This window comes from Hyperolius riggenbachi, chromosome 2 (genome assembly GCF_040937935.1).
Source record: "Hyperolius riggenbachi isolate aHypRig1 chromosome 2, aHypRig1.pri, whole genome shotgun sequence".
NCBI lineage: Eukaryota > Metazoa > Chordata > Amphibia > Anura > Hyperoliidae > Hyperolius > Hyperolius riggenbachi.
The window spans coordinates 399,455,559-399,483,550 of NC_090647.1; the positions used below are offsets into that span (position 1 = coordinate 399,455,559).

A 27,992-nucleotide genomic window follows, 5' to 3' on the forward strand; every position below is an offset into this window, starting at 1 on the left:
ATTTAAAAAGTTCAGTTTTAATTGTAATTTTTTTTTTCATAAAAAATGTTATTTTGGTAATATTTTGGTGTGGGAAATAAACAGATAATTTTTAATGTTATTATATGTGTAAAATGTAATGTAAAAAAATATGTAGATGTAGTTTTACTATTTGGCCACAAGATGGCCACCTTGCATTTTTTTCCCCCTCCTTGTGCTTCTCGCTAAGCTGAAGCACAAGGGGGATGCGGACATGTTTATGTGCGGAAAGACTGAAGCCTCATGTAAGAGCGCTTCAGTTTTTCTGCTGGGGACACAGATCGGTGATCGGGAACCATGTTCCCGTTCACTGATCCCAGGGCTACCGGGGGACACCATGGGGGCGCGCCCGCGAGTGCACCGAAGCGTGGCACCGCAGCAGAGCAGCCGCCCGGATGTGAGCTTCACGTCCGGGTGGCAGAAGTGGTTAAGGAAAATGCACAATAAAAGACTTAATATGTGGTTGTAAAAACAGGCATGTAGCTGGGCATATAGCCCTTCAATATGTCCCGGTTGGGTGTGACCTTAAACTGCCATGGCCATCAGCGGTGGATGGACCGGATGGTAAAGGATCCTGGGTGCGAGCGCTGTAAAAACATCGCAAGAGATTTGGGTGCAGCCTGCACCACCATAGATGGTAATAGGAATTACGGCTATTTATTTATTTTAGTATTTATATTACGTATTTATATGTATATTACAACATATTACGTAGCGCTGTACAGCGTATATTGTCCAGTCACTAACTGCCTCTCAGAGGGGCTCATGACAATGGTAGGGACTAGATTGTATGTCTATATCGTGAAGTGCATGTATCACAGTCTAGGGCCAATTTAGGGGGAAGCCAATGAACTTATCTGTATGCTTGGGGGATGTTGGAGGAAACCAGAGTGCCCGGAGGAAACCCACACAGACACGGGGAGAACATACAAACTTCTTGCAGATGTTGACCTGGCTGGGATTCAAACCGGGGACCCAGCGCTGCAAGGCAAGAGTACTAACCACTACGCCACCGCGCTGCCCAGGCTATAGCTGCGCTCAGTGACTGATTTGGGCGCCGTCAGAAGACTGGGCACAAATCACTACAAAAACACTGCAATCTGGCCACCATCAATAGCTGGAAGCCGAATTATGTCTTTCCCCCACTATCCATGGCGGCCTGGAGAGGGAATAGTAATTAATGCTGCCGGGACTTGTGCAGGAGTAGGGAAAGCCGTTAATTGGCTTTCCCCTGTGCCAAATTCTCCCGGTGGCTATGTTATAGGTACACTCCTGGGTGGCCCGCCTTTGTACTCTCGTGTGCTGGTAATTTTGTGACATAATGGTGTTCCACAGCTTTGTCAGGTAACCTTATGTGTTTCGGCATTCTACACCTTTGTCAGGTTACCTGATGAAGGCGTGGAACGCCAAAATGCACCGCAATGTTGCCAGCACATGAGAGTCCAATGGCAGGGCACCCACGATCCTTTACCATCCAATCCATCCACTGCCGATGGCCACGGCAGTTTGAGGCTCCACCCACCTGGGACATATTGAAGGACTATATGCCCAGCCACATGCCTGTTTTTTTTATTGCGCATTTTTTCATAAAATACACAGTAGTCCAATGGTTTTTTGCTCCTCACAGTGTCCACAGCTATTGTTAACCCAAGGTAGTTGGATACCTGGTGGTCGAGGTGTTCCTTGAGGGTGAAACCAGAAGAAGGACCTCATATCGGAAGTGATTAGCACATCACCACCAACAAATCTCCCCTTGCAGGTGAGGGAGTTTTACAGGCACTTCCTTGGTTGGGAATTGCTCTTCCTCCTGTGCCACCACCACCCTGAAAAGCGGCATGCAGCATATCTCTCAGCCTTAAATGGAAATTCTGCATTTTGACAACCCTCTGTGATGGTGGCAGCATACCTCCTATTTTGTGCTTATATCGAGGGTCTAACAAGGTTGTCACCCTGTACAGGTTTGTCTCCTTAATCGTTTTTATACTGGAATCTTTCCTGAAACACACTAGCATGAAACGCCCCATTCCAATGAGATTTAATAAGAGACAGCGCTAAGACGAGACTGACTGTGTGACACTGTATGTCAGTTACACTGAAAACTGGAACGGTTTGTCGCAAAGGTCAGGTCACTTTTACTTTTTAATATAAGAGAACACAGTGACAGTGCTAACACAAAGGCTTCAGAATATATCCCCCTCCAAATTTCAGCACTTTGAACCTCCCCTCTTCTAGAGATGGCCCGAACTGTCCGCCCAGCAGGTAATTCACGCGGATATCAGCCACCCGCGGCGGATAGCGTACACATGGTGCGTTCGACCCGCCCCCTATACCTCGTCATTGGGCTAAACTTTTACCCTCTATATCACAGTCAGCAGACACATGCCAGCCAATCAGGCTGCACTCCCTCCTGGACCCCGCCCCCCCCCCCCCCCCTATAAAAACGCTGCAGCGTCTGCCATGTTCTCACTCTGCTGATGCTGCTGTAGTGAGAGGAAGAGAGAATTTGCTTTAGAGAGAGGGAAAGTGTTAGGCTCTTGTTAGCTTGCTCCTCCCTGAAATTTTTTGCTGAAAGCACCTCAAAACAGCTCTTTTGAGGGATAATGTTCTTCTGATGTGTGTGTTTTTTGTGTGCGTGTGACACTGACACTGCACAGATACAACCCTGTCGCAGCTGTGCCCTTGCTTGCTGATACACTGTATTTAGTGATGGCCCGAACGATTTGCATGCTAATCTATTAGCGCAAACATCTCGCGTTCGCAATCGAACGCGAACTTTATGCGAGTTCAACCCGCCCCATATACTACATCATTGGGCTAAACTTTGACCCTCTACATCACAGTCAGCAGACACATGGCAGCCAATAAGGCTGCACTTCCACCTGGAGCCCCCCCATTTATAAAAGGCAGTAGTGTCGGCCATTTTCTCACTCAGTCTGCTGCTGAATCAGTGAGAGTAGGGAGAGAGGTTGCTGCAGAGATAGGGAAAGCTTAGTTAGGCTCTTGTTAGCTTGCACCTTGCTGATATTTATTGCTAAAAAGCACCCCAAAACAGCTCTTTTGAGAGCTAATGTTCTTGTGATGTTTTTTTTTTGTGTGTGGCCCACTTGCATATACAGTCCTGTCTGTCGCAGCTGGCCCTTGCTAATTGCTATACTGTGCCAGGCCCAGCACATTCACTGCATACCTGTTCACTGTACCTGTGTGTGTGACAGCTGCACATTTCTAATACCAGTCCGTGAATACCTGTTCACTGCACCTGCGTGACCGCATGCTGTTTTATATACCAGTCACTGCATACCTTTTCACTGTACCTGTGTGTGTGACAGCTGCACATTTGTAATAACAGTCCGTGCATACCTGTTCACTGCACCTGCGTGACAGCACACAGTTTTATATACCAGTCACTGCATATCTGTTCACTGCACCTGTGTGTGTGACAGCTGCACATTGTATTGATACCAGTAAGTGCATACCTTTCACTGCACCTGTGTGACTGAACATTGTTATACCATACCAGCAGTCACTGCATATCTTTTCACTGCACCTGTGTGACTGCACATTGTTATACCAGCAGTCACTGCATACCTTTCACTGCACCTGTGTGACTGCACATTGTTATACCAGCAGTCAGTGTATACCTTTCACTGCACCTGTGTGACTGCACATAGTATTAGTCAAGTTAGTGCATACCTTTGACTTCACCCCCCCCCCCCCCCCCCCCCAATATGGACAAAACAGAGCCAGAGGTAGGCCGCCCGGCAGATCTGTTCAAGGCACGTGCCATCAACCCCCAAGATTGTCAGGACGTAGTTGACTATTTAACACAGAGCACCTTATCTTCCTCAGCTTCCACACGGAACCGTGACATATCTTCCTCCTCCTGCTCTGGTTCTGGCACCCCACTTAACACTCAGTCGGCCGCCACCACCAAAGTGCCATCATCCCAGGGCTCAGTGGTGTGGACATTTTTTTGTGTGTCTGCCTCAGATGAGAGCAGTGCCATCTGCACTCTCTGCCACCAAAAATTGAGCTGTGGAAGGACCAAGACCCGCGTAGGGTCAACTTTCTTATAAAGGCACATGATATCCGCACACAAAAGCAAAGCCACACACTGCAGTGGAAGATGCCAGGCCGCAATTATTTCTCAACAAAGGCGATACCCAAACTGTACCGTGATGTTGAAAGGCAAGTGGTGTCATCTCTGGCACACAGCGTTGGGTCAAGGGTCCATCTGGCCACGGATGCCTGGTCTGCAAAGCACGGTCAGGCCTGCCCGAAGACTAAGTCAGTCCACACACACAGCATCTCTGCCTGCACGCCGTGCAACTGCCTGCCCCACTAAGTCGGTCCCCACACAGCATCTCTGCCTGCAGGCCGCTTGAGTGCCTTCTCCGCCACCACCAACAGGGTGGATTCCTAATTTTTTAAGGCCGCTGCAAGCTGCGGCCGTTAAAAAAACAATAATAATTTTTTCTGGTGCGTATACATGCCTGCCTAGTTTTTCTGGCTTCACTGCGGCTGCAACAACAAAACAAAAGGCATGTATATGTGTCAATTCCCCTTCGTGATCATTACCTTGCTACAGTGAAGGGGCTTGCGTATCACAATGAAGCAATAACCGCCGGCTATATGAGTGTGTTGGGGGGCACACCCAAGATAATAAGATCAGAATCAATTTTATTTCGCCAAGTAAGTTTGCACCTACAAGGAATTTGTCTTGGCAGTTGCTTAACAAACGCAAACATGCAAGTATAGTGGCAGTAAGCAATGTGAGAATTGTTCATTTACAGTTCTGTGCTGATTACTATCAAGTCCTAGCAGCTCTAACGTGGTTCAGCATTAAGTATGGCTACCGCTTGAGGAAAAAAGCTGTTCCTGTGTCTGGAGGTTTTGGTAGTGATTGACCGGAATCTTACTCCTGAACACATGCGCTGGAAGATGGAGTGAGCTGGGTGAGAGGGGTCAAAGGCAATTTTGGTTGCTCTCTTTCTGCACCTGCTAGCGTAAAGATCCTGCAGGGAAGGTAAGCTACCGCCAATTATCCTTTCCGCTGATCGGATGATGCGCTGCAGCCTCCCCTTTTCTAATGCTGAGCAGGAGCTAAACCATACAGTCATAGATGATGTTATGGTGGATTCAATCATTGCAGTGTAGAACTACACCATTAAATTTTGAGGTAGGCCAAACTTTTTCAGCTGCCGTAGATGGTACATCCTCTGTTGCGCTTTCTTGACAATAGTGGCCGTATTGTTATCCCATTTTAGGTTGTGTGAGATCGTGGACCCAAGAAACTTGAATTACTCTACCTGGGTTATTGTGGATCCATTTATGGTTAAGGGGAGGTGCTGGGGGGGGGGGAGATCTCCTAAAGTCTATTATCATCTCCTAAAGTCTATTATCATCTCCATGGTTTTGAGAGCGTTTAGTTCCAAGTTGTTGCTGCTGCACCAGGAGGAAAGCTGTCCCACCACATGCCTGTATGCAGACTCATCCTCGTTTTGTATGAGACCAACTATTGTTGTGTCATCTGCAAACTTCAGAACCTTAACAGATGGATCTGTGGAGATGCAGTCGTTGGTGTACAGTGAGTAGAGCAGTGGGGAAAGCACACAGCCCTGGGGTGCACCAGTACTGAGAGTCAGAGAACTTGATGTGTGTTTACCAAGTCTAACACGCTGTCTCCTATCGGTTAGGAAATCGGTTATCCATTTGCAGATGGATTCAGGTATGTGTAGCTGGGAGAGCTTGCTGTGTAGCAGAGCTGTAATCTATAAATAAAATCCTGGTGTAGGTTCCTGGGGTGTCTAGATGCTGTAGTACATAATGCATACACATGTTCACGGCATCATCTGCGGACCTATTAGGCCTGTAGGCAAATTGCAGAGAGTCCAGCAGGGGATCTGTGATCGATTTCAGATAAGCCATTAACAGTTTTTCGAAAGCTTTCATGACCAATGATGTCAGGGCAACAGGCCTGTAATCATTTCAACATGTAGGTTTTGAATTTTTTTGGGATTGATACAATGGTTGCACTTTTAAAACAGGCCGGAACAATTGAGAGTTCGAGAGATGCTTTGAATATGTCTGTGAATACAGGAGCTAATTGATCAGCACAGAGTTTCAAGCATTTCTCAGAGACAGTGTCTGGCCCCATTGCTTTCCTAGTGTTTTGTCTTTTGAAGAGTCTGTTTACATCTGATTGGCATATTGTTAGAGCATGCACATCTGGGGACAGGTCAATAGATTGTGTCTGGCCTCCTGTGTTGTGTAGTTGCTGAGGCACCGCAGGGGGTGGAGACGTTGGCTGGCAGGAAGAGTGTTCAGTTTGCCTGTTGCAGAGATGGAAATTATGCGAATTGACTTGGTGTGTTTGGCTTTTGTTACTAGTGTCAAACCTGCAATAAAATGTATTCAGTTCATTTGCAAGCTGCAGATTGTGTAGTGAGGGCGGAGATTTCTTCCTGTAGCTGGTAATTTCATGCAGAGATTTCCATATTGTGAACGAGTCGGCTCTGGAACATTGTTTCTCCAGTTTTTTAGAATAATCTTTTTTTGCTTCAGTAATGGCTCTCTGCAGTTTGTATTTCGCAGCTTTGTAGAGGACTTTATCGCCTGTACGATATGCTCTTTCTTTGTTGAGGCGCAGCTTCCAAAGATGTGATGTAAACCAGGGTTTATCGTTATTGTACCTGGTGCACTTTTTTGTGGGGATGCAGGACTCTTCACAAAAGGTAATATATGATGTCACAGCGTCAGTGTATTCATTTAGGTCACTGGTGGATTCTTTAAATATATTCCGGTTTGTTAAATCAAAGCAGCTCTGTAGTTTTTCTACAGCTTCACTCGTCCATTTCTTAACTGTGGTCACTACAGGTTTGGCAGTTTTTAGTCTTTGGATGTATGTTGGGATAAGCTGTATAACAGCATGATCAGAGTTCCCCAGAGCTGCCCTGCTGACAGAGTGATACGAGTCCTTAGTCGTAGTGTAACAGTGATCAAGTGTCTTACCTTCTCTAGTTGCGCTTGTGACGTGTTGCTTGTATTTGGGGAGTTCTTTGGAAAGGTTAGCACTGTTGAAATCCCCTAGTATGATAAAAAAAAGAATCTGGGTACTCCCTTTCCACCTCAGTGATTTGATCTGCAAGTTCCTGGAGCGCAGACTGCATACATGTTTGTGGAGGGATGTACACAGCAACCAAAATAAATGAGGTTATTGCTTCATTGTGGACAGACCAAATTCGATCAGCTGGACAGTCACTGTTGTTCTGTCATTGAGCTACCTCAGCCTGGTGACCATATGGGCTTGAAAACCGCCATCGCCTGCACTCTCGCCATGGTGTGCACCAGTCCAGCACAGCCATCACTACACAAACAGCTGTTTGTGGTGCATTACACAGTGAGTTTCGTCTGTCAGTGTGAAGCAGTACACTAATTACACTACCTGATTGATCTATACACACGCAAGAAATTTTAAAGCACTTTATGCCTCCAATTTAGCATGCAATGTGATTTCTACCCTTAAAACCCTGCTGTGCCTCAAATCCGTAATTTTCCCCAGGACTTTTGGCGTGTATCCCACTCCGCCATGCCCCCCTACGGGTGTTAGACCCCTTAAAACATCATTTACTTCACTTTTTTGGCCATAATTAGTGTTTGTAGTTTTGAAAGTTCACCTGCCCATTGAAGTCTATTGCAGTTCGCAAAGTTTGCGCGAACGCAAACTTTTTCGTAAGTTCGCGTTCGAGGTTTGCGAACCTAAAATCGGAGGTTTGAGCCATCTCTAACTGTATTAGACCAGTTCATTTCTTCCCACTCTATTTGTGTGATTTAACTTACTAAAGCATAGCTCTCTTTGTGGGTGACACTGCATAGATACAGCCCACAGACAGTTGCTGCCTCCTTGGTATGTGTAGCCACACTGTCTGACAGCACATTGTATTAGACAAGTGGCACAGTGCAAATCGTTCTACTGCATCTGTGTGACTGCACACTGTATTAGAGCAGTGCATATCTTTCCACTGCATCTGTGTGACTGCACACTGTATTAGAGTAGAGCATATCTTTCCACTGCATCTGTGTGACTGCACACTATATTAGAGCAGTGCATATCTTTCCACTGCATCCGTGTGACTACACACTGTATTAGAGCAGTGCATATCTTTCCACTGCATCCGTGTGACTGCACACTGTATTAGAGCAGTGCATTTCTTTCCACTGCATCTGTGTGACTGCACACTGTATTAGAGCATTGCAAATCTTTCCACAACATCTGTGTGATTGAACTTACTAAACCATAGCTCTCGTTGTGGGTGACACACTGCATACAGCCTACAGAAAGACAGGGACAGTTAGCTTTGAGGGCTCATGTTGTTCTATTGTTTTTTTGTTGTTGTTGTTTATCTCCGAAGAAGCACCGAGGAGGTGCGATACATGTGAGTTCTTTCCACCACCGGTCGCGCTGAAGGTTATTCATGTAAGTATAGTGATCAGCAGTCCTTCATTGGTCATCATTATTGTTTTACTCACGTTGCCGCTGTGTTTCTTATTGTTTTTGTGAGGGAACGCGGAAAAGCCGCCGCCAATACTCAAGGTGAGGCGGCTGATTCCGCGTTTGACATGGCAGTTGGGGCACAGTTGGAGCGCGGAGAGACCTCCGCATGCTCTGACTACATGGCGGCGGATTCCGCGTCCAATGCGGCCAGTTGCTCGCATAGGCCTGCATCTCTCAGTAAGGCGGAATGCGGAGTAAACGCCGCACGCCCAGACAGCGTGGCGGCGGATTCCACATCTAATACAGCAGAAACATTACAACACATGACTGGTGTGGCTGGGACTGATAGTCCACACTGGTTTAGGAGGATGCGCGCGCGCAGAGAGGCAGGGCCTTTATGGCAGTCAGAGGAGGGTCAGCTGACCAAGCCGGTCAGCTGACAATTGCAGCAACTTTCATTGGTCCAGCACTTAGGGGAGGCGCTGGAGAGCGCTTGTGTATATATACTGGGTGCTGGTCATTCCTCTGGTGTCTGGCGTTGCGATCACTACGTGGTAGCACTCAGACCTTGTCAGTATCTGTGTTTATTAGTCAGTTTCCAAAGGTGTTGATGATCACGGAGCTCACACCTTAGCCTAGGAATTCTGTTACTATCTGTATTGTTATCTAGACCAGTTTCCAAGGTGTTGACGGCCATGGAACTCACACCTTAGTCTAGGATTTCTGTACCATCAGTATTATTTGTAATATCTAGTTCAGTTCCTGGAGTGTGAGAATCTAGGAGCTCACACTCAAGCTTAGGCATTGTCGATTATCTGTTATGACCTTCTGCATTCCTGACCATTCTCCTGATCTCTGATTTTGTACCTTGTCTTTCTGATTCTCTGTTGCCGATACCTGGCTAGTCTCTGGATTCTGTTTCTGCCTACTGTCTCTGTACTTTATCTGTCCGTGTGTTACGACCTGGCTTGTCCGACCTCGAGAACTATCTCCCCTGTTAGGAGATAGTTCACAGATCTGTTAGTGACACTCCACCACTGGTGTCACTCACGTTCTGTCCTTCCCACTGTCACAGCCTGGCTCCGCCCCTTGGGGAGCAGCAGGCTTGTGGAAGGAAGTTAACCCTGAACAGTAGATCCTACTGTCTTGCTCCCATTCTCCGGGTGCTTCCCTCTAAGTATTACTGTTGCACCAAACACTCTCATCTCAGGTGTCCAGAGGTTAGTAGATATATCTGATTATCGGTGATACTGCAGATCATCAATAATCGGGTATATTCTGCATTCTCGGTGATACTGCAGATCACCGGTAATCAGACCCTCTCTGTGTTACATCGATCGTTACAGTTTTGTATTGGGATCCAGGACATATTCTATTGGAGATTGGCTTTCTTTGTTTGATTATCACTATTTCTTACTGAATTTTACTATATAATTGTACTTATTACTATTTGATGACTATTTACCCAGCGCTCACTGGTTGTATGGTTGTTTTTTTAAAAAAATTGGGATACGTCCTTAATAAACTATGATTTTTTATCAATTAGCAGTGTGCTATCTTGGTTGTGTTAGTCATGGAATTCTTTCTGAGTAGTATATGTATACCACATTTTCATGACCATGATTTTGTTTAGGTTGCTCTGTTGTTTGGTAGTATATCAGTGCATATCTTTCCACTGCATCTGTGTGACTGCACACTGTATTAGAGTAGAGCATATCTTTCCACTGCATCTGTGTAACTGCACACTGTATTAGAGCAGTGCATATTCTTCCACTGCATCCGTGTGACTGCACACTGTAGTAGGGCAATGCATATCTTTCCACTGCATCTGTGTGACTGCACACTATATTAGAGCAGTGCATATCTTTCCACTGCATCCGTGAGACTACACACTGTATTAGAGCAGTGCATATCTTTCCACTGCATCCGTGTGACTGCACACTGTATTAGAGCAGTGCATTTCTTTCCACTGCATCTGTGTGACTGCACACTGTATTAGAGCAGTGCAAATCTTTCCACAACATCTGTGTGATTGAACTTACTAAAGCATAGCTCTCGTTGTGGGTGACACACTGCATACAGCCTACAGAAAGACAGGGACAGTTAGCTTTAAGGGCTCATGTTGTTCTATTGTTTTTTTGTTGTTGTTTTTTTTTTTTTGTGTGTGAGACCTTGCATACAGACCAGGCCACAGTCATTATGGGCCTTGCAGTTCTACTATCCTCTTCTATCTATTTCAAGCCAGCACACTGTATCATCATAAGCTGTGCTTAGCTTCCAACTTTTTCTGTTATTGATATCTGTGTGGGTTACACGCTGCATACAGGCCACAGTCAGTTGCTAGCCCTTGTAGTTCTACTATACTCTTCTAACTATTGCAAGCAAGCCAGCACACTGTGTATCATAAGCAGTGCTTAGCTTGCAACTGTATTTGTGATTGAAAGTACTATAGAATATCTCTGTGTGTGTTAAAGTACACACCCAGTGACACACACACACGCACGCACACACACACACACACAGCTTCTGTGTATTCGACACTGATTACATAGTTACATAGTTATTTGAGTTGAAAAAAGGCTTACGTCGATCGAGTTCAACCAGAGAAAAAAGTACAACACCAGCCTGCTCCCTCACATATCCCTGTTGATCCAGAGGAAGGTGAAAAACCCTTACAAGGCATGGTCCAATTAGCCCCAAAAGGGAAAAAATTCCTTCCCGACTCCAGATGGCAATCAGATAAAATCCCTGGATCAACAATACTGGGCATTACCTAGTAATTGTAGCCATGGATGTCTTTCAACGCAAGGAAAGCATCTAAGCCCCCTTTAAATGCAGTTATGGACTTTGCCATAACTACTTCCTGCGGCAAGGCATTCCACATCTTAATCACTCTTACTGTAAACAATCCTTTCCTAAATAAATGGCTAAAATGTTTTTCCTCCATGCGCAGATCATGTCCTCTAGTCCTTTGAGAAAGGCCTAGGGACAAAAAGCTCATCCGCCAAGCTTTTATATTGCCCTCTGATATATTTATACATGTTAATAAGATGTTAATTAGAGGGCTAAGACATCTTTTCTCTAGACCATAGGTTCTCAACGTGTGGTACGCGTACCCCAGGTGATACTTCTGAGGGTTCTAGGGGGTACTCGGGCTTGATATACTTAACCAAAAATAACAAATTTAGAGTTTTAGAAAATGATAAATCTTATTTAAACAACACCAAATTAGTATTTTAGCTAATTAAAAGCAATAGTAAATGCTTGGAAATTGTTTAGAGCCAGTTATAATGTGCTAGGATTAAATCTATATTTGTCAAGGGGTACGTGTGATAATGTTTACCATGCTAGAGGGTACTTGGTGAGTACAGGGTTTTAAAAGGGGTACATACCAATAAAATGTTGAGAAACACTGCTCTAGACTAAATAAACCCAGTTTATCTAACCTTTCTTGGTAAGTGAGACCTTCCACTCCTCGTATCAATTTTATTGCTCGTCTCTGCACCTGCTCTAAAACTGCAATATCTTTCCTGTAATGAGGTGCCCATAACTGAATTCCATATTCCAGATGTGGTCTTACTAGAGAGTTAAACAGAAACAATATTGTGCTGACAACTCGAGTTATAATTTTCCTTTTAATGCATCCCAAAATTTTATTGGCTTTAGCTGCAGCGGCTTTGCATGGAATACGATTATTTAACTTGTTGTCGATGAGTACTCCTAAGTTTTTCTCCAAGTTTGATGTCCCCAACTGTATCCCATTTATTTTGTATGGTGCTAGACCATTGGTACAACCAAAATGCATGACTTTACATTTTTCAACATGGAATTTCATCTGCCATTTATGTGCCCATATAGCCATCCTATCCTGTTGCAATATGTCACTTTCTTCCTGAGAGTTGATGATTCTGCACAATTTTGTATCATCTGCAAAAATAGCAACATTGCTTTCTACTGCATTTACTAGGTCATTAATAAATAAACTGAAGAGCACCGGACCCAGTACAGACTCCTGTGGTACCCAGTACAGACTCCTGTGGGACCCCACTGCTAACAGTCACCCATTTTGAGTATGATCCATTGACCACAACTCTTTGTTTTCTGTCCATCAGCCAGTTCCCTATCCATGCACACAGACTCTTCCCCAGTCCTTGCATCCTCAACTTTTGCACCAGACTTTTGTGGGGAAGAGTGTCGAAGGCCTTAGCAAAGTCCAAATATATCACATCTACGGCATTCCCAGTATCCACATTAGCGTTCACTACCTCATAAAAGCTGAGCATGTTAGTCAAACAGGACCTGTATTCAGTAAACCCATGCTGATGCTGAAAAATAAGATCATTTTCTAGTATGAAGTCATGTATAGTATCTCTTAGTAACCCCTCAAATAGTTTGCATACAACTGATGTTAAGCTTACTGGTCTATAATTTCCTGGATCGTTTTTCTTTTTTTGTCATTGGGAAAACGTGGGCTGTACGCCACGATTGAGTGCCTCTTTGATATTACACACACGGTTTACCACTTTTTAATATTTTTAGTACTACTGCATATCTCCTCCCCGCCATATGGAAAAAACAACAGGCAGGAGCAGGCCACCCGGGAGTTTATTTATTAACCCTCCTGGCGGTTTGCTAAAAAATCGCCAGGGGGCAGTAAATCTTTTTTTTTTTAAATTTTTTTTTTTTTCATGTAGCGAGACAAAGTCTCGCTACATGATAGCCGCTGCTCAGCGGCATCCCCCCAGCCCCTCCGATCGCCTCCGGCGATCGGCGATCAGGAGATCCCGTTCAAAGAACAGGATCTCCTGGAGGGCTTCCCCCGTCGCCATGGCGACGGGGCGGGATGACGTCATCGTAGTCGTGACGTCAAAGGGGATTCCTATCCACCCCATAGAGCTGCCTGGCACTGATTGGCCAGGCAGCGCACGGGGTCTGGGGGGGGGGCGGCTGCGGCGCGACAGATAGCGGCGGATCGGCGGGTAGCGGCGGCGATCGGGCACTGCACGCAGCTAGCAAAGTGCTAGCTGCGTGCAGCAAAAAAAAAATTATGCAAAGCGGCCCAGCGGGGCCTGAGCGGTGCCTTCCGGCGGCATAGCCCGAGCTCAGCTCGGGCTTACCGCCAGGAAGGTTAATGACCTAGTAGATGCAGTAGTGAGCAATGTTGCTATTTTTGCAGATGATACAAAATTGTGCAGAAACATCAACTCTCAGGAAGATAGTGTCATATTGCAACAGGATCTGGATAGGATGGCTATATGGGCACATGCATGGCAGATGAAATTCAATGTTGAAAAATGTAAAGTCATGCATTTTGGTCGTGCCAATGGTCTAGCACCATACAAAATAAATGGGATACAGTTGGGGACATCAAACTTGGAGAAGGACTTAGGAGTACTCATCAACAACAAGTTAAATAATCGTACTCAATGCCAAGCCGCTGCAGCTAAAGCTAACAAAATTTTGGGATGCATTAAAAGGGAAATAAAAACTCGAGATGCTAGCATAATATTGCCCCTGTTTAACTCTCTAGTAAGGCCACATCTGGAATATGGAATTCAGTTCTGGGCACCACATTACAAAAAAGATATTGCAGTTTTAGAGCAGGTGCAGAGACGAGCAACAAAATTGATACGTGGGATGGAAGGTCTCGCTTACCAAGAAAGGTTAGATAAACTGGGTTTATTTAGTCTAGAGAAAAGACGCCTTAGAGGAGATCTAATTAACATGTATAAATACATCAGAGGGCAATATATTAGCTTGGCGGATGAGCTTTTTGTCCCTAGGCCTTCTCAAAGGACTAGAGGACATGATCTGCGCATGGAGGAAAAACGTTTTAGCCATTTATTTAGGAAAGGGTTGTTTACAGTAAGAGTGATTAAGATGTGGAATGCATTGCCACAGGAAGTCGTTATGGCAAAGTCCATAACTGCATTTAAAGGGGGCTTAGATGCTTTCCTTGCGTTGAAAGACATCCATGGCTACAATTACTAGGTTATGCCTAATGATGTTGATCCCGGGATTTTATCTGATTGCCATCTGGAGTCGGGAAGGAATTTTTCCCTTTTGGGGCTAATTGGACCATGCCTTGTAAGGGTTTTTTCGCCTTCCTCTGGATCAACAGGGATATGTGAGGGAGCAGGCTGGTGTTGTACTTTGTACTGGTTGAACTCGATGGACGTATGTCTTTTTTCAACCAAAATAACTATGTAACTGTGTCTGTTCGAGGTCGTGCTGACGTGATTTTGTGCGGCCCTTGACCAAAGTACAGTGTTCTGAAGGCACGTACCCTCAACCCCCAAGATTCTGCGGACATAGTTCATTTCATAACACAGAACACCTCATTTTCCTCAGCTTCCGCATTGAACCATGACATATCTTCCTCCAGAAAAAAATATTTTATATTGTATATATAGAATCCTAATTTGTATATGGATTTATGTGCAGGTACCAGCACATATCTTCCTCCTCCTGCTCTGATCGGGCACACCACTTAACACGCAGCTGGCAGCCACCACTGCTACTACTAGCACCACAGCTGCTCCATGTCAGATGTCACAGGAGTTATTCACACATGATTGTGGGAAATTAACTGATTCACAACCATTATTGTTACAAGCTGAAGGCGCTGAGGATGTTACACCACCTCGTATGTCTGAGTTAGGCGTCAATATGGACGTAAGGTGTGTGGATGATGAAGTACCTGTTGTTGGTGCAGTTTTGGAGGTGTCTGATACAAGCGAAGCAGTGGAGGAGGATGATGATGATGATTCTTACATGGATGTCACGTGGGTTCCCAATAGACAAGAGGAACAGGGGGACAGTTCAAATGGAGAGTCAGAGAGGAGGAGACGAGTTGCTGTAAGAAGCAGGGGGAGCTCATCGGAAACAGCTTGTGGCAGTGTCCGGCGGCATGTATCGCCACCTAGGCGACAGCCAGCCAACACGCCCTTCAATGTCAGCTGCTGCCGCCACTGCCAAGATGCCATCATCCCGCAACTCACCAGTGTGGAGTTTTTTTTTGTGTCTCTGCTTCAGATTACAGCAATGCCATCTGTACTCTCTGCCAACAAAAATTGAGTCGTGGAAAAAGCAACACCCACCTAGGGACATCAGCCTTTTGAAGGCACTTGATGAACAAGCACAATCACCAATGGGATGAGCACACGAGGAAAAGCAGCACAGAAACGCAAAGCCACCCTCCGCCTCCTCTTCCTCCTCCGGGTGCAGCATCTTCAGCCGCTTTATCCTCTGCTGCCCTTACACCTTCACAGCCACCCTCCTCCACTCCGCCTCTCACCTTGAGCAGTTCCAGCTCCTCAGCTCACAACAGCCAGGTGTCCATTAAGGAAATCTTTGAGCAGAAGAAGCCAATGTCTGCCAGTCACCCCCTTGCCCGGCATCTGACAGCTGGCTTGGCAGAACTGTTAGTCTGCCAGCTGTTACCATACAAGCTGGTGGACTCTGCGGCCTTCCGAAAATTTGTGGCATTTGGGACACCGCAATGGAAGATACCAGGCCGCAATTATTTCTCAAAAAAGGCAATACCCAAACTGTACTGTGATGTTGAAAGGTAAGTGGTGTCCTCTTTGGCATAAAGCGTTGGGTCAGGGGTCCATCTGACCACGGATGCCTGGTCTACAAAGCATGGTCAGGGCAGATACATTACTTATACAGTACATTGGGTCAACCTGGTGACCGCTGCCAAGCATTGGGTACCTGGCTGTGCAGCGGACTTGGTGGTGACACCTCCATGGCTTGCAGGCAGGCTTGCTGCCACCTCCTCTCCTTCTCCTCCTAATCCTCCTGCTACATCCTCTTCGCTGTTGTCATTCTCCTCCTCCTCAGCTGAGTGCTAATCTACTGCTGCGTTTTCTTTTCAAAGTGCACACCCCCAGCTCCCCAGGGCCTATTTCGCATGCCAGGTACCACGGTGTCACGCTATCTTAGACATGTCTTGCCTCAAAGCTGAGAGTCACACCGGAGCAGCACTACTGGCCACTCTGAACAAACAGGTGGATCAGTGGCTGACTCTGCACCAACTGGAGATCGGCAACGTGGTGTGTGACAACGGCAGCAATCTAATTTCGGCTTTTAGTTTTGGGCAGATTGACACGTGTGCCCTTCAGACACACACATCCTGCCTCTTCAAACACAAGCAAACTCTCGGACAGATACACACGTAACCCTGTGTACAGAACTCCGTGATCGACAAAAAAAGCAACCTCCTACTATTCGTTTTTAAGGAAAGGCAGCAAATCCCAAATACATGACAAACTGAAATCACTCACCCGTGGCTTGGAAACAACACATAACTCAAACGATTCATCCATCCATCCCCCTGGAGAATGGGACAGGGACATGCAACTAATGCATTCTAACACAAATGCACAGAACAACTTCTCATGCATATCCAGCTGCGTCTATTCACTCAACCTGACATTCCAACATACCGCTGAAAAACCATCACATTCTCTTCTCGCATACTACAGTAAGACAAACCCCTGCCATCCCTTTATCAGGAAAGACAGGAGATGTTGAAACTGAAACCATTCAACAACTTTCCTCCGTAAATCACAAGAAATATGCATTTTTTACGCTACTTAAACCTCTACCATACATACTACTCATGCATAAGCTGCAAACTCACACTTGAGCTAACCCCACACTGGAGCTGAGCAGCTGCCGCGCTCTCCCTCCTCCCCCCTTCCTCAACACTCGCGAGAGGGGGTTAGAACTTCACAGCCCACAAGAAAAACATAGCAGTGCAACGCAGCGCAGAATGCATTATACAAAACTTATTGTATATCGCCAAATACAATACAGATTATACTCTATAACAACTAAACTCCACTTGCCTGTTCAGTTAGATGCTCTTTGAATTAAGTTCATACAGCTGTGGCAAATTTTCTCACGGATATCTCTTCTGACGCCCCACTGGAGCGCTGAGACCTCTTCTCAGTTGATCCATTTGTTCCCCTCACGGCAATTTGCCTAGCCACTGCCCGGGAGTGCTCCTCCACTAGATCCTGTTTTGGCATTAACTGTGTGTACGGCACAATTACAGTTTATGACGTCCTAGATATCCGCCGCTGTAGTATTTGAACTTCCTCCGTGCTCTGGGCTCCTTGCAGCCCCGCACTCACTTATCTCCTCTCGATAAGCTTCCAACGTTCCTCTCCGCTTTTTTTTGCTGTGAAAGTCCTTGATAGACTGATATCTCTGGCCCTGGACCTTTTCTGCGAGACAGCACTGGGTTTCACGGCACCAATTGGAATAATCTACTGTATACGTTGGTTGGTATGGGCAACAACACTACACCTTTGTTCGGCACTATATCACAGGAAGTGTGATAACTCGACTCTCATCACAGCAACAGCATAGGAGATAGAACTTCTTAGACATCGTCAAAGTTTCAGGAGTTTATTCAGTAAACAGATATACAGATGCTTATCTCTAGATGTTCGTTACACCTCAGCGAAGCAATTGGTCTGTAGTAAGTCCTCTTTGCGTTACAGGCTCTTGGTCCATTCCTTTTGAATGGCAACCAGGCTTTATCTTATGTTACATCTAGACTACTTTGCACTTCGGCCTGTATACAGCATACAGTTTGATAAGATGACAAGACATTATAAAAACGGAGTCGAAAGTGGAAGTCATCAGCCAGAAGTCAGAAGCAGCAGTAGGCCCCAAGCCCCCCCACCACCGGAGCTCGTTAGCTCTTCTTATACTAAACTCTAAAGAGTTAGACGTGACATCATCTGGGCAGGAACGGATCACTAACTCATCGCCTGCTATTGGCAGATAAGGACCCGTGATATCATGACAAGCACAGTCTTTACTGCGTATGGCCTGGAAAATTCCATGTTCCAAGCACCGGTCACCTTGTTCTGAGGAGGCCATTGTTTAATGTACTTGTGAGAATATTTTCATAACAATGGCTCATGTTTATGTTGTTCGTCGCCAGCTGGTCTGGCCTCTGCACTGGATAATTCTGATACAGCCTTGGGAGTTCCAGTAGTGTTCTACTGAAAATCAGAACTGTCTTTATTTATCTCTAAGAGAAATTCTCCTTAAAGGGCGATTCTGCACATCAAGTCTTTTAACTAACTCCGTTAAAGTAACTGAGGCCTACGAATTCAAGCATATAATACTTAAATTGTAACAGATTTGTGTGTAAGTTCTCAGGCTTACAGGAGGTCCTGAGGCAGTCCAGGAAGGTGTGTGGGCATTTCAGGCGTTCCTACACGGCCATGGCACGCTTGTCCGATATTCAGCGCAGAAAGAACTTGCCAGTGAGGTGCTTGATTTGAGATAGCCCAACTCGCTGGAATTCAATGCTACTCATGTTTGACCACCTGCTACAACAGGAGAAAGTTGTCAACGAGTATCTGTACAGCTACGGTGAAAGGTCAGGCTCTGGGGAGCTGGGGATTTTCTGGACGAAGTACTGGACACTCATGCCTAATGCCTGCAGGCTCATGCATCTGTTTGAAGAGGTGACAAACCTGGTGAGTCGCAGTGAAGGTGCCATTAGCAACCTGATCCCATGCGCTTTCTTCCTTGAGCGGGCCGTGCGTAGAGTGGTGGATCAAGCTGTAGAGCAGTGCGAACAGGAAGAGGAGGAAGTATAACGTAATGAAGAACAGAGGCGCCAACAGGATAAAATAAATTCTTAAAACTTTTAAAATTGCTTAGGAGGCAGTGATGGACTTACCCCCGGTAAACAGACACAAAAACTGTGTATTCAAAACAATCAAATTTATTGGTACACTCCAGGAGTTTATTGCAACACGTTTCGCAGGTATATTCCCTCTTCCTCAGGCAATAAAAAATAGGAGTACACGCTGAAAAGACTCCTATTTTTAATGCCTGAGGAAGCGGGAATATACCTGCGAAACGCGTTGCAAAAAAACCCTGAAGTGTACCAATAAATTTGATTGTTTTGAATACACAGTTTTTGTGTCTGATTGCGGGGGGGGTAAGTCCACCACTGCCTCCTAAGCAATTTTAAAAGTTTTAAGAATTGATTTTATCCTGTTGGCGCCTCTGTTCTTCATTACGTAATAATTGATATCCACCCCTGGTGGAGGGGGATACCCCTTTCTTTCTCCTGTCTAGAGAGAGCGACTTCTTAATCCTGAGTGAGGACAGGCTAATCTCCTCACCTGCCTGTACAGTGGTTACTTGGAGGTAACCCTGGTTTGTGAGTATATATTATACTCGTTTCATTTACCCAATTGTCAATACTTACTACACTGTATTGGGCTCTCGGTTATCTTTTTACATATAGGAAGAGGAGGAAGAGTTGTTTGAAACCTCACCAGAACCAGATTTGTCATCAACACCTGCGGCATCACAACAGAAGGAGGAGGAGGAGGAGTTGTCTGGGGAAGAGGAATCAGAGGAGGAAGGTGGCTTTGAGGAAGATGTGGAAGAACGACCACAGCAGGCGTCGCAGGGGGCTTGTGCTGCTCACCTTTCCCATGGTATTGTTCGTGGCTGGGGCGAGGAGAAGAACTTACCTGATATCACTGAGGAAGAGCAAGAGTAGATGACTAGTAGACCGGCATCCAACTTTGTGCAGATGGGGTCTTTCATGCTGTCCAGCCTGTTGAGCGACCCCATATAAAAAACTCAAGGGGAGTGACCTGTACTTGGTGGTAACGGTATTAGACCCTCGGTATGAGCACAAAGTGGCAGAGATGAGACCAAATTACTAGACGGCAGAAAGGATGCAGTACTTGCGCAACAAGCTGGCAAGTATGCTTTACAGTGCGTTTGAGGGTGATGTCACAGCATAATGGAAAAAAGGTGCCAGTAATCCTCTTCCTCCTCCTCCTCCCATGTCCACGCAGGGAAGGACAGGATGTTCTAGCTGTCAGATGGTGATGTCGGACATGCAGACTTTCTTTAGTCCCAACGCCTCGCCCGGCAGGTAGCTGACTACCTGGCCTTATGTGCAGATATAGACACTGAGCAGCAATGAACCCCTGGGTGTGCAGGCTTGACCTGCGGCCAGAGCTGTCACAATTTGCCATCAAACTTCTGGCTTGCCTCGCCTTAAGCGTCCTGTCAGAAAGGACCTTCAGCGCAGCAGGAGACATTGTCACTGAGAAGAAAAGTCGCCTAGGTCAAAAAAGTGTTCAGCACCTCACCTTTATTAAAATGAATGAGGCATGGATCCCAGAGGGCAACTGTCTGCCCGAAGACTAAGTCAGTCCCCACACAGCATCTTTGCCTGCCATGCTGCTGCCTGCCTGAAGACTAAGTCAGTCACCACACAGCATCTCTGCCTGCACACTGCTGCTGCCTGCCCGAAGACTAAGTCAATCCCCACACAGCATCTCTGCCTGCACGCCGCTTGACTGCCTTCTCTGCCACCACCAACAGGGTCCAGGACTCCAGGTGGATTCCTGAATTTTTAAGTTCGCTGCTAGCAGCAGCCACTACCAAAAAGAATAATAATTTTTCTGGTGCGTGTAAATGCCTAATTTTTCTGGCTGCACTGTGGCTGCTACAACAAAACAAAAGGCACGTACAATACAAGTGTCAATTCTCCTTCGTGACCGTTACCTTGCCTCGGTGAAGGAGCTTGCGTATCACAATGAAGCAATAACCTATATGAGTGTGTTGGATGGCACACCCAAGATAAGGTCGTTGCTTCATTGTGGGAAGACCAAATTCAATCAGCTGGACAGTCACTGTTGTTCTGTCATTGAGCTACCTCACCCCGACTTTAGGGGCTTGAAAACCGCCATCATGCGCACCAGCATGGTCACCACAACACAAACAGCTATGGTGCTTTAGTTTGGTCTGTCAGTGTGAAGCAATACACTACTTACACTACCTGATTCATGTATACACACGCAAGATGTTTCCAAGCACTTTATGCCTCCAATTTAGGATTGTAATGTGATTTCTGCCCTTTAGGGATTATAATCCTGCTCTGCGTCAAATCCGTAATTTTTCCAGGGACTTTTGGCGTGTATCCCACTCCTTCATGCCCCGCTCCAGGTGTTCGACCCCTTGAAACATCTTTTCCATCACTTTTGTGGCTAGAAATAGTGTTTGTAGTCTTTAAAGTTCGCCTGTTCATTGAAGTCTATTGCGGTTCGCCGGTTCGCTGACTTTTCCGTAAGTTCGTATCCGCAAACCCAAAATCTGAGCTTCGAGCCATTCCTACCCTCTTCTAACCCACCATCATATATCTAGTAGGAGGGGTGGGGAGTGGAATATTTACCATACACTCGGTTTGCCTTTATCTTTTTTCCTGCCCCATCAATCTTCTCCTCTTCTCTACATGATGTTTCTTCTCTTCTGCTTCTTCACTTGCAGGTAATGGGTCTTTACAGAAAAAGAAACTTCCACTCTCCTGGCACCTCTCTACTTTGTGCATGGTTTCCTAAGTCATGTACATGACAATTTCCAAAGTAAATTTAGCTGGAATGGCTGTATCACATATGAAAATTGTGTGAACAATGCAATCGCATAGTTCCCTAATTACCGGTACCTTTACGAACAATAAAAAATCCTAGGTGCTTTAATAAATAAGTGAACAACCACACAGTGTTTCATTTAAATGAGTATTTACGGAATTAGTTTTAGGAATTCCATGAAGAACAGGCCATGTTTTAGTACATACTGTATATGTGGAGAAATATTTATAATTCAAAAGGTTTCAGAAACTTTTAGCACCACTGTGTACAGATTAAGTCAGGAAAAAAAATGAGTTTTACTCACCTGGGGCTTCTACCAGCCCCCTGCAGCAGTCCTGTGCCCTCGCAGCTACTCACTAATCCTCTGGTCCCCCGCTGCCAGCTAGGTTAGTTTTTGTCAGGACTGGCCACGCGTAGCTTTTTTTTGTCAGGACTGGCCACGCGTAGCTATTTCCGCATTCCCGACTGCAATTAGCGCTATTGCGGGCCGCAACGCGTACACAAACGAGGATTAGTGAGTGGCTGCGAGGGCACAGGACTGCTGCAGGGGGCTGGTAGAAGCCCCAGGTGAGTAAAACTCATTTTTTTTTTTTTTTGCTTAAGTGTCTCTTTAAGTGAAAAGAAATATGTTAACTCTTTAAAAGTGACTTTTAAATGTTTTGCAATTCCATAAAATACTACTAATAAAAATGTTGTTGCATGCATTTTTTATATGTTAAAAGATCTTATGTACATTTACTAAGAGGGTAGTACTGATTGAGTGGAAGAAAAATAATAAATATTAGTGAATGCTTCAAGTGCCATAAATCAAGGAATATGTGTAATATTTTGACTAAATGTATTATTTTGCTTTTCAGATTTGTAATAAACGCAACTAAGAACTACAGAGAATGTCAAGCAAATGGAACATGGACGAGGGCAATCCAATGTACAGGTAAAGCCACAAAAATACAGAAAAGGGTACCTATCAATGAATCTATGAAATTAAGCTGTTTTCAAAATACTGATCTTTGCTACTTGCTATTACCATGCCTTCAGCTGTTCATGACCAAAGTTTTAAAAAAACGTTGTTTTTTTTAAATCCTGAATTGTGATAAGGTCATCTCTTTCACCACATTGGTTTGGTTACTCTTTTTTTTTTTTTTTAAACTCATTTTATTGAACAGCATAACACTGAATACATGACAGATAATATCAATATAGCCATTCGTATCCAAGCAGAATGTACAGACGGTATACAGTAAGGCCCGGTTCACATTAGCATTTGCCAACGGAACCGGCCATACGGTTCCGTGGCCCGTTCCGCTGAGCAGACGAAAAAATGCTGCAGGACCAAATTTTCCGGACCGTTTCGCTCAGCGGAACGGTAACGGAAGGTTTTGCAGCATATAAGAACCGATGAAAACGGATTTTTTTATAGCACACTGGCTGTAAAACAGACTGTTTTCACCAGATCCAGCTGGCCTGATCCGTATGTCCGGTTCCGTAAAAAAAAGCTAATGTGAACCGGGCCTTATACGTTTATGAATTCAAAAATAGCAATGAATACATTTATCGTATCAGTAATATTAGTAAACAGACATACAGGATCTTCTAAAAAAATTAGCATATTGTGATAAAGTTCATTTTTTTCTGTAATGTACTGATAAACATTAGACTTTCATATATTTTAGATTCAAATACACACAACTGAAGTAGTTCAAGCCTTTTATTGTTTTAATATTGATGATTTTGGCATACAGCTCATGAAAACCCAAATTTCCTATCTCAAAAAATTTGCATATTCCATCCGACCAATAAAAGGTGTTTTTAAAACAAAAAAATCAACCTTCAAATAATTATGTTCAGTTATGCACTCAATACTTGGTCGGGAATCCTTTTGCAGAAATGACTGCTTCAATGCGGCGTGGCATGGAGGCAATCAGCCTGTGGCACTGCTCAGGTGTTATGGAGGCCCAGGATGCTTCGGTAGCGGCCTTAAGCTCATCCAGAGTGTTGGGTCTTGCGTCTCTCAACTTTCTCTTCACAATATCCCACAGATTCTCTATGGGGTTCAGGTCAGGAGAGTTGGCAAGACAATTGAGCACAGTAATACCATGGACAGTAAACAATTTACCAGTGGTTTTGGCACTGTGCGCAGGTGCCAGATCGTGCTGAAAAATGAAATCTTCATCTCCACAAAGCTTTTCAGCAGATGGAAGCATGAAGTGCTCCAAAATCTCCTTATAGCTAGCTGCATTGACCCTGCCCTTGATAAAACACAGTGGACCAACACCAGCAGCTGACATGGCACCCCAGACCTTCACTGACTGTGGGTACTTGACACTGGACTTCAGGCATTTTGGCATTTCCCTCTCCCCAGTCTTCCTCCAGACTCTGGCACCTTGATTTCCGAAAGACATGTAAAAGTTGCTTTCATCCGAAAAAAATACTTTGGACCACTGAGCAACAGTCCAGTGCTGCTTCTCTGTAGCCCAGGTCAGGCGCTTCTGCCGCTGTTTCTGGTTCAAAAGTGGGTTCAGGCTTCCATCTGCTGAAAAGCTTTATGGAGATGAATATTTCATTTTTCAGCACAACCTGGCACCTGCTCACAGTGCCAAAACCACTGGTAAATGGTTTACTGACCATGGTATTACTGTGCTCAATTGGCCTGCCAACTCTCCTGACCTGAACCCCATAGAGAATCTGTGGGATATTGTGAAGAGAAAGTTGAGAGACGCAAGACCCAACACTCTGGATGAACTTAAGGCCGCTATTGAAGCATCCTGGGCCTCCATAACACCTGAGCAGTGCCACAGGCTGATTGCCTCCATGCCACGCCGCATTGAAGCAGTAATTTCTGCAAAAGGATTCCCGACCAAGTATTGAGTGCATAACTGAACATAATTATTTGAAGGTTGACTTTTTTTTGTTTTAAAAACACCTTTCTTTTATTGGTCGGATGAAATATGCTATATTTTTGAGATAGGAAATTTGGGTTTTCATGAGCTGTATGCCAAAATCATCAATATTAAAACAATAAAAGGCTTGAACTACTTCAGTTGTGTGTATTTGAATCGAAAATATATGAAAGTCTAATGTTTATCAGTACATTACAGAAAATAATGAACTTTATCACAATATGCTAATTTTTTGAGAAGATCCTGTACAACTTAACCAACATCAACAGTATTTGTTTCCTACTGGTAAAAAGTACAGTCAATAAACATAATATTTTCCAAAGTATGATTATTATTCATCTGTTTTTAGGACTATTCTAGATACCATAGGGTTCATCAAATTTCATACAATAATCTTGCTTGCAAAAAAAACATGTTTTCCCTATTAGGATTCTATGCCGGTTTGACCAATTCTCCTCATCTAATATACGAAGTAAAGCAATCTGAGGTGAGGGAGAAATCAAGGACACGGCCACATCATATGCCAATAGTCAGCCGCACACAAGTGACATCTAGGGCAGGAGTCAGACTGCGTCCTTCCTATCTTGAGTAGTACAGACTAACCAGCAAGCTCATGGTGACCCAGAACTCATTGGAGTGTGTAAGGGACTACAATGGCCCTAAAAGCCCCCTTACTAAGATGTTAAGAAAAACAAAAATTTGCTTTCCTAAAACAGAAAGAATTTGCGATAATTCAGGTTGGAGTGAGCTCGAGATGTCTGCCAGGCACCACTGCTGAATATATGCAAATTAACCATTGTACCCTTAGAAGCTAAACACACCTCCAGAGCCGCTGGAATGCAATGATGTGTCAGCTTGTTAAATTGTACAGAGCCATAATAATCCAACATGCATACAAACTGTTTCGGATTGTTTGATCCTCATCAGTGCATGGCATGGATTAATTTGGCTCTATGGAGTAGGGCTTGTAAACAGAGAGGCACAGACTAACCAGCAAGCTCATGGTGACCCAGAACTCATTGGAGTGTGTAAGGGACTACAATGGTCCTAAAAGCCCCCTTACTAAGATGTTAAGAAAAACAAAAATTTGCTTTCCTAAAACAGAAAGAATTTGCGATAATTCAGGTTGGAGTGAGCTCGAGATGTCTCCCAGGCACCACTGCTGAATATATGCAAATTAACCATTGTACCCTTAGAAGCTAAACACACCTCCAGAACCGCTGGAATGCAATGATGTGTCAGCTTGTTAAATTGTACAGAGCCATAATAATCCAACATGCATACAGACTGTTTCGGATTGTTGAGTAGACGCATGGGTGTAAGATGCACTTGATGTAGCATGAAAATCTGTTTAAGGCAGTCATTAGCTGCCACTGACACTTGTTGGGGCAGCTCCCAAACGTCATCCCAATCTTCCTCAGTCAACTCAGGCGTATACCTCACCCGTTTATCTAGACCATAGGAGAGATTAGTGTTATTTTTGTTGAAGCAGGTGGTTTTGGTGTTCAACGCAGCATGGTGGATCTAGATGCCACTGTAGTAGTAATGTTATACTACGCAGAGCGCATAAGGGTAATCAGGTGTATCTGCCATCACCGTACCCTGAATTACATCTACCTCTGAGTTGCAACGACTCTGAGGGAGGAATAGTATTTTACCCCGCCGGGGATTTGAGCTGGGGTATTTGAGCTGCAGCAGGGTGAGCCATCATTTGATTCACTCTGCACCTAGCTCACCAACGGCTCACATTTACGTACGCATAGGAATAGAGTACTGAAATCAAACAGGATGGCTCCTGGGTCCTTAAGACTCCAAATAGGGGATGCTTAGATATACTCCATCTATCTCTGCCAAATTGTGCCTGGAGAGCGTCTCAATTGTAAGAAACATTAGAATGCAGTTCTAGATGCGTTAAATTTAGAGCAAAAATCTTCAAATCTAATGAGGACATTATTAACCACAATATTCACTAATTGGCATACTCCTAAAGCAGCCCACCATCTAGAATCCTGAGACGATGCTAATTCAGAAAGGACGGGATTTTGCCATAAAGGGTTCTCAAGCATAGCATCCTTAAATTTTGAGATGGCTTTTGTCTGGGACCACACAGTATAACACAGCCTATGCACTGGTAATTTGCCTGGAAAGGGAAAGGGCTTCTGATTCCACAGAAGCTGCTGGTTAATTTCTACAGATGCACTATAGAAAGTGTTTTGACCAATTGCATGACAGCCTGGGATAACAGCTGCACCAAGGCTGCTAGAGAAGCCCTGCAGCGAGTTTTTAAAACAGCAGAAGCCATTATTGGCACTGAACTACCATCACTGGAACTGTTGTATAAGACTCGCTGTATGAGAAGGGCCAAAAACATTTATCAAGGACAGCACACTCTGGAAATGCCTTGTTTGAGCTCCTTCCATCAGGTAAACATTTCAGATCATTACGAATACAAACAGAGTGATAACCAGCTTTTTCCCATCTGCCATAAACTTAATAAACTGTAAATCCTCTCTGAAATAATTAACACTGTGTACAAATTGTTTTAATATTTTAAATACCTCGCATACTTGTATAATTCCTCTATTTCTACCTTTGTTCCGATCATGTTCTTCCCTATATGCACTGTGGGTCGTGAAAAGTAATTTTGTTGTGTTACACAATGACAATAAAAGTGATCGATTTGAATTGAAAAGTGAAAAAACAGGACGTTTTAAACCTTCCAATTTGCAGTAACTAGTTAAGAGTTGCGGTGGGGCGGGAGCTTGCAATGCCATGACCTGAGCAACCCACTCTTTCCGCTTTGTAAGGTTTACCACAACAAGAAACGCCATCTGCATTTTGGTTATGCGTCTTCTTTTTTTAAATTTTCTTAATTTGGCTTTTCAACATTTTTTTTAGTCAAAAATATGCGTACATAGACAAAATAAAGAGTACATACGGAAAACACAATGCAACATGATTAATATGCGATAACAATAGTGATGGTGATTTGCGCATGGAGGAGAAATGGAGGAGAAACGTTTTAGACATTTATTTAGGAAACGGTTCTTTACAGTCAGGGTGATTCAGATATAGAATGCATTGCCACAGGAAGTAGTTATAGCAAATTCTATATCTGTATTTAAAGGGGGCTTAGATGCTTTCCTT

General features: G+C 44.6%; 1 protein-coding gene across 2 annotated transcripts in view; it reads left to right on the forward strand.

Annotated features, from left to right (window-relative positions):
* Positions 1 to 27,992, forward strand: part of LOC137546849 (C4b-binding protein alpha chain-like) — an 865,201-nt gene that overhangs the window by 670,073 nt on the left and 167,136 nt on the right. For both annotated transcript variants that reach the window (XM_068269787.1, XM_068269786.1), the window contains exon 14: positions 22,803 to 22,879. In XM_068269787.1, the coding sequence (XP_068125888.1) occupies positions 22,803 to 22,879 (77 nt within the window). The remainder of the gene's footprint in view (positions 1 to 22,802; positions 22,880 to 27,992) is intronic.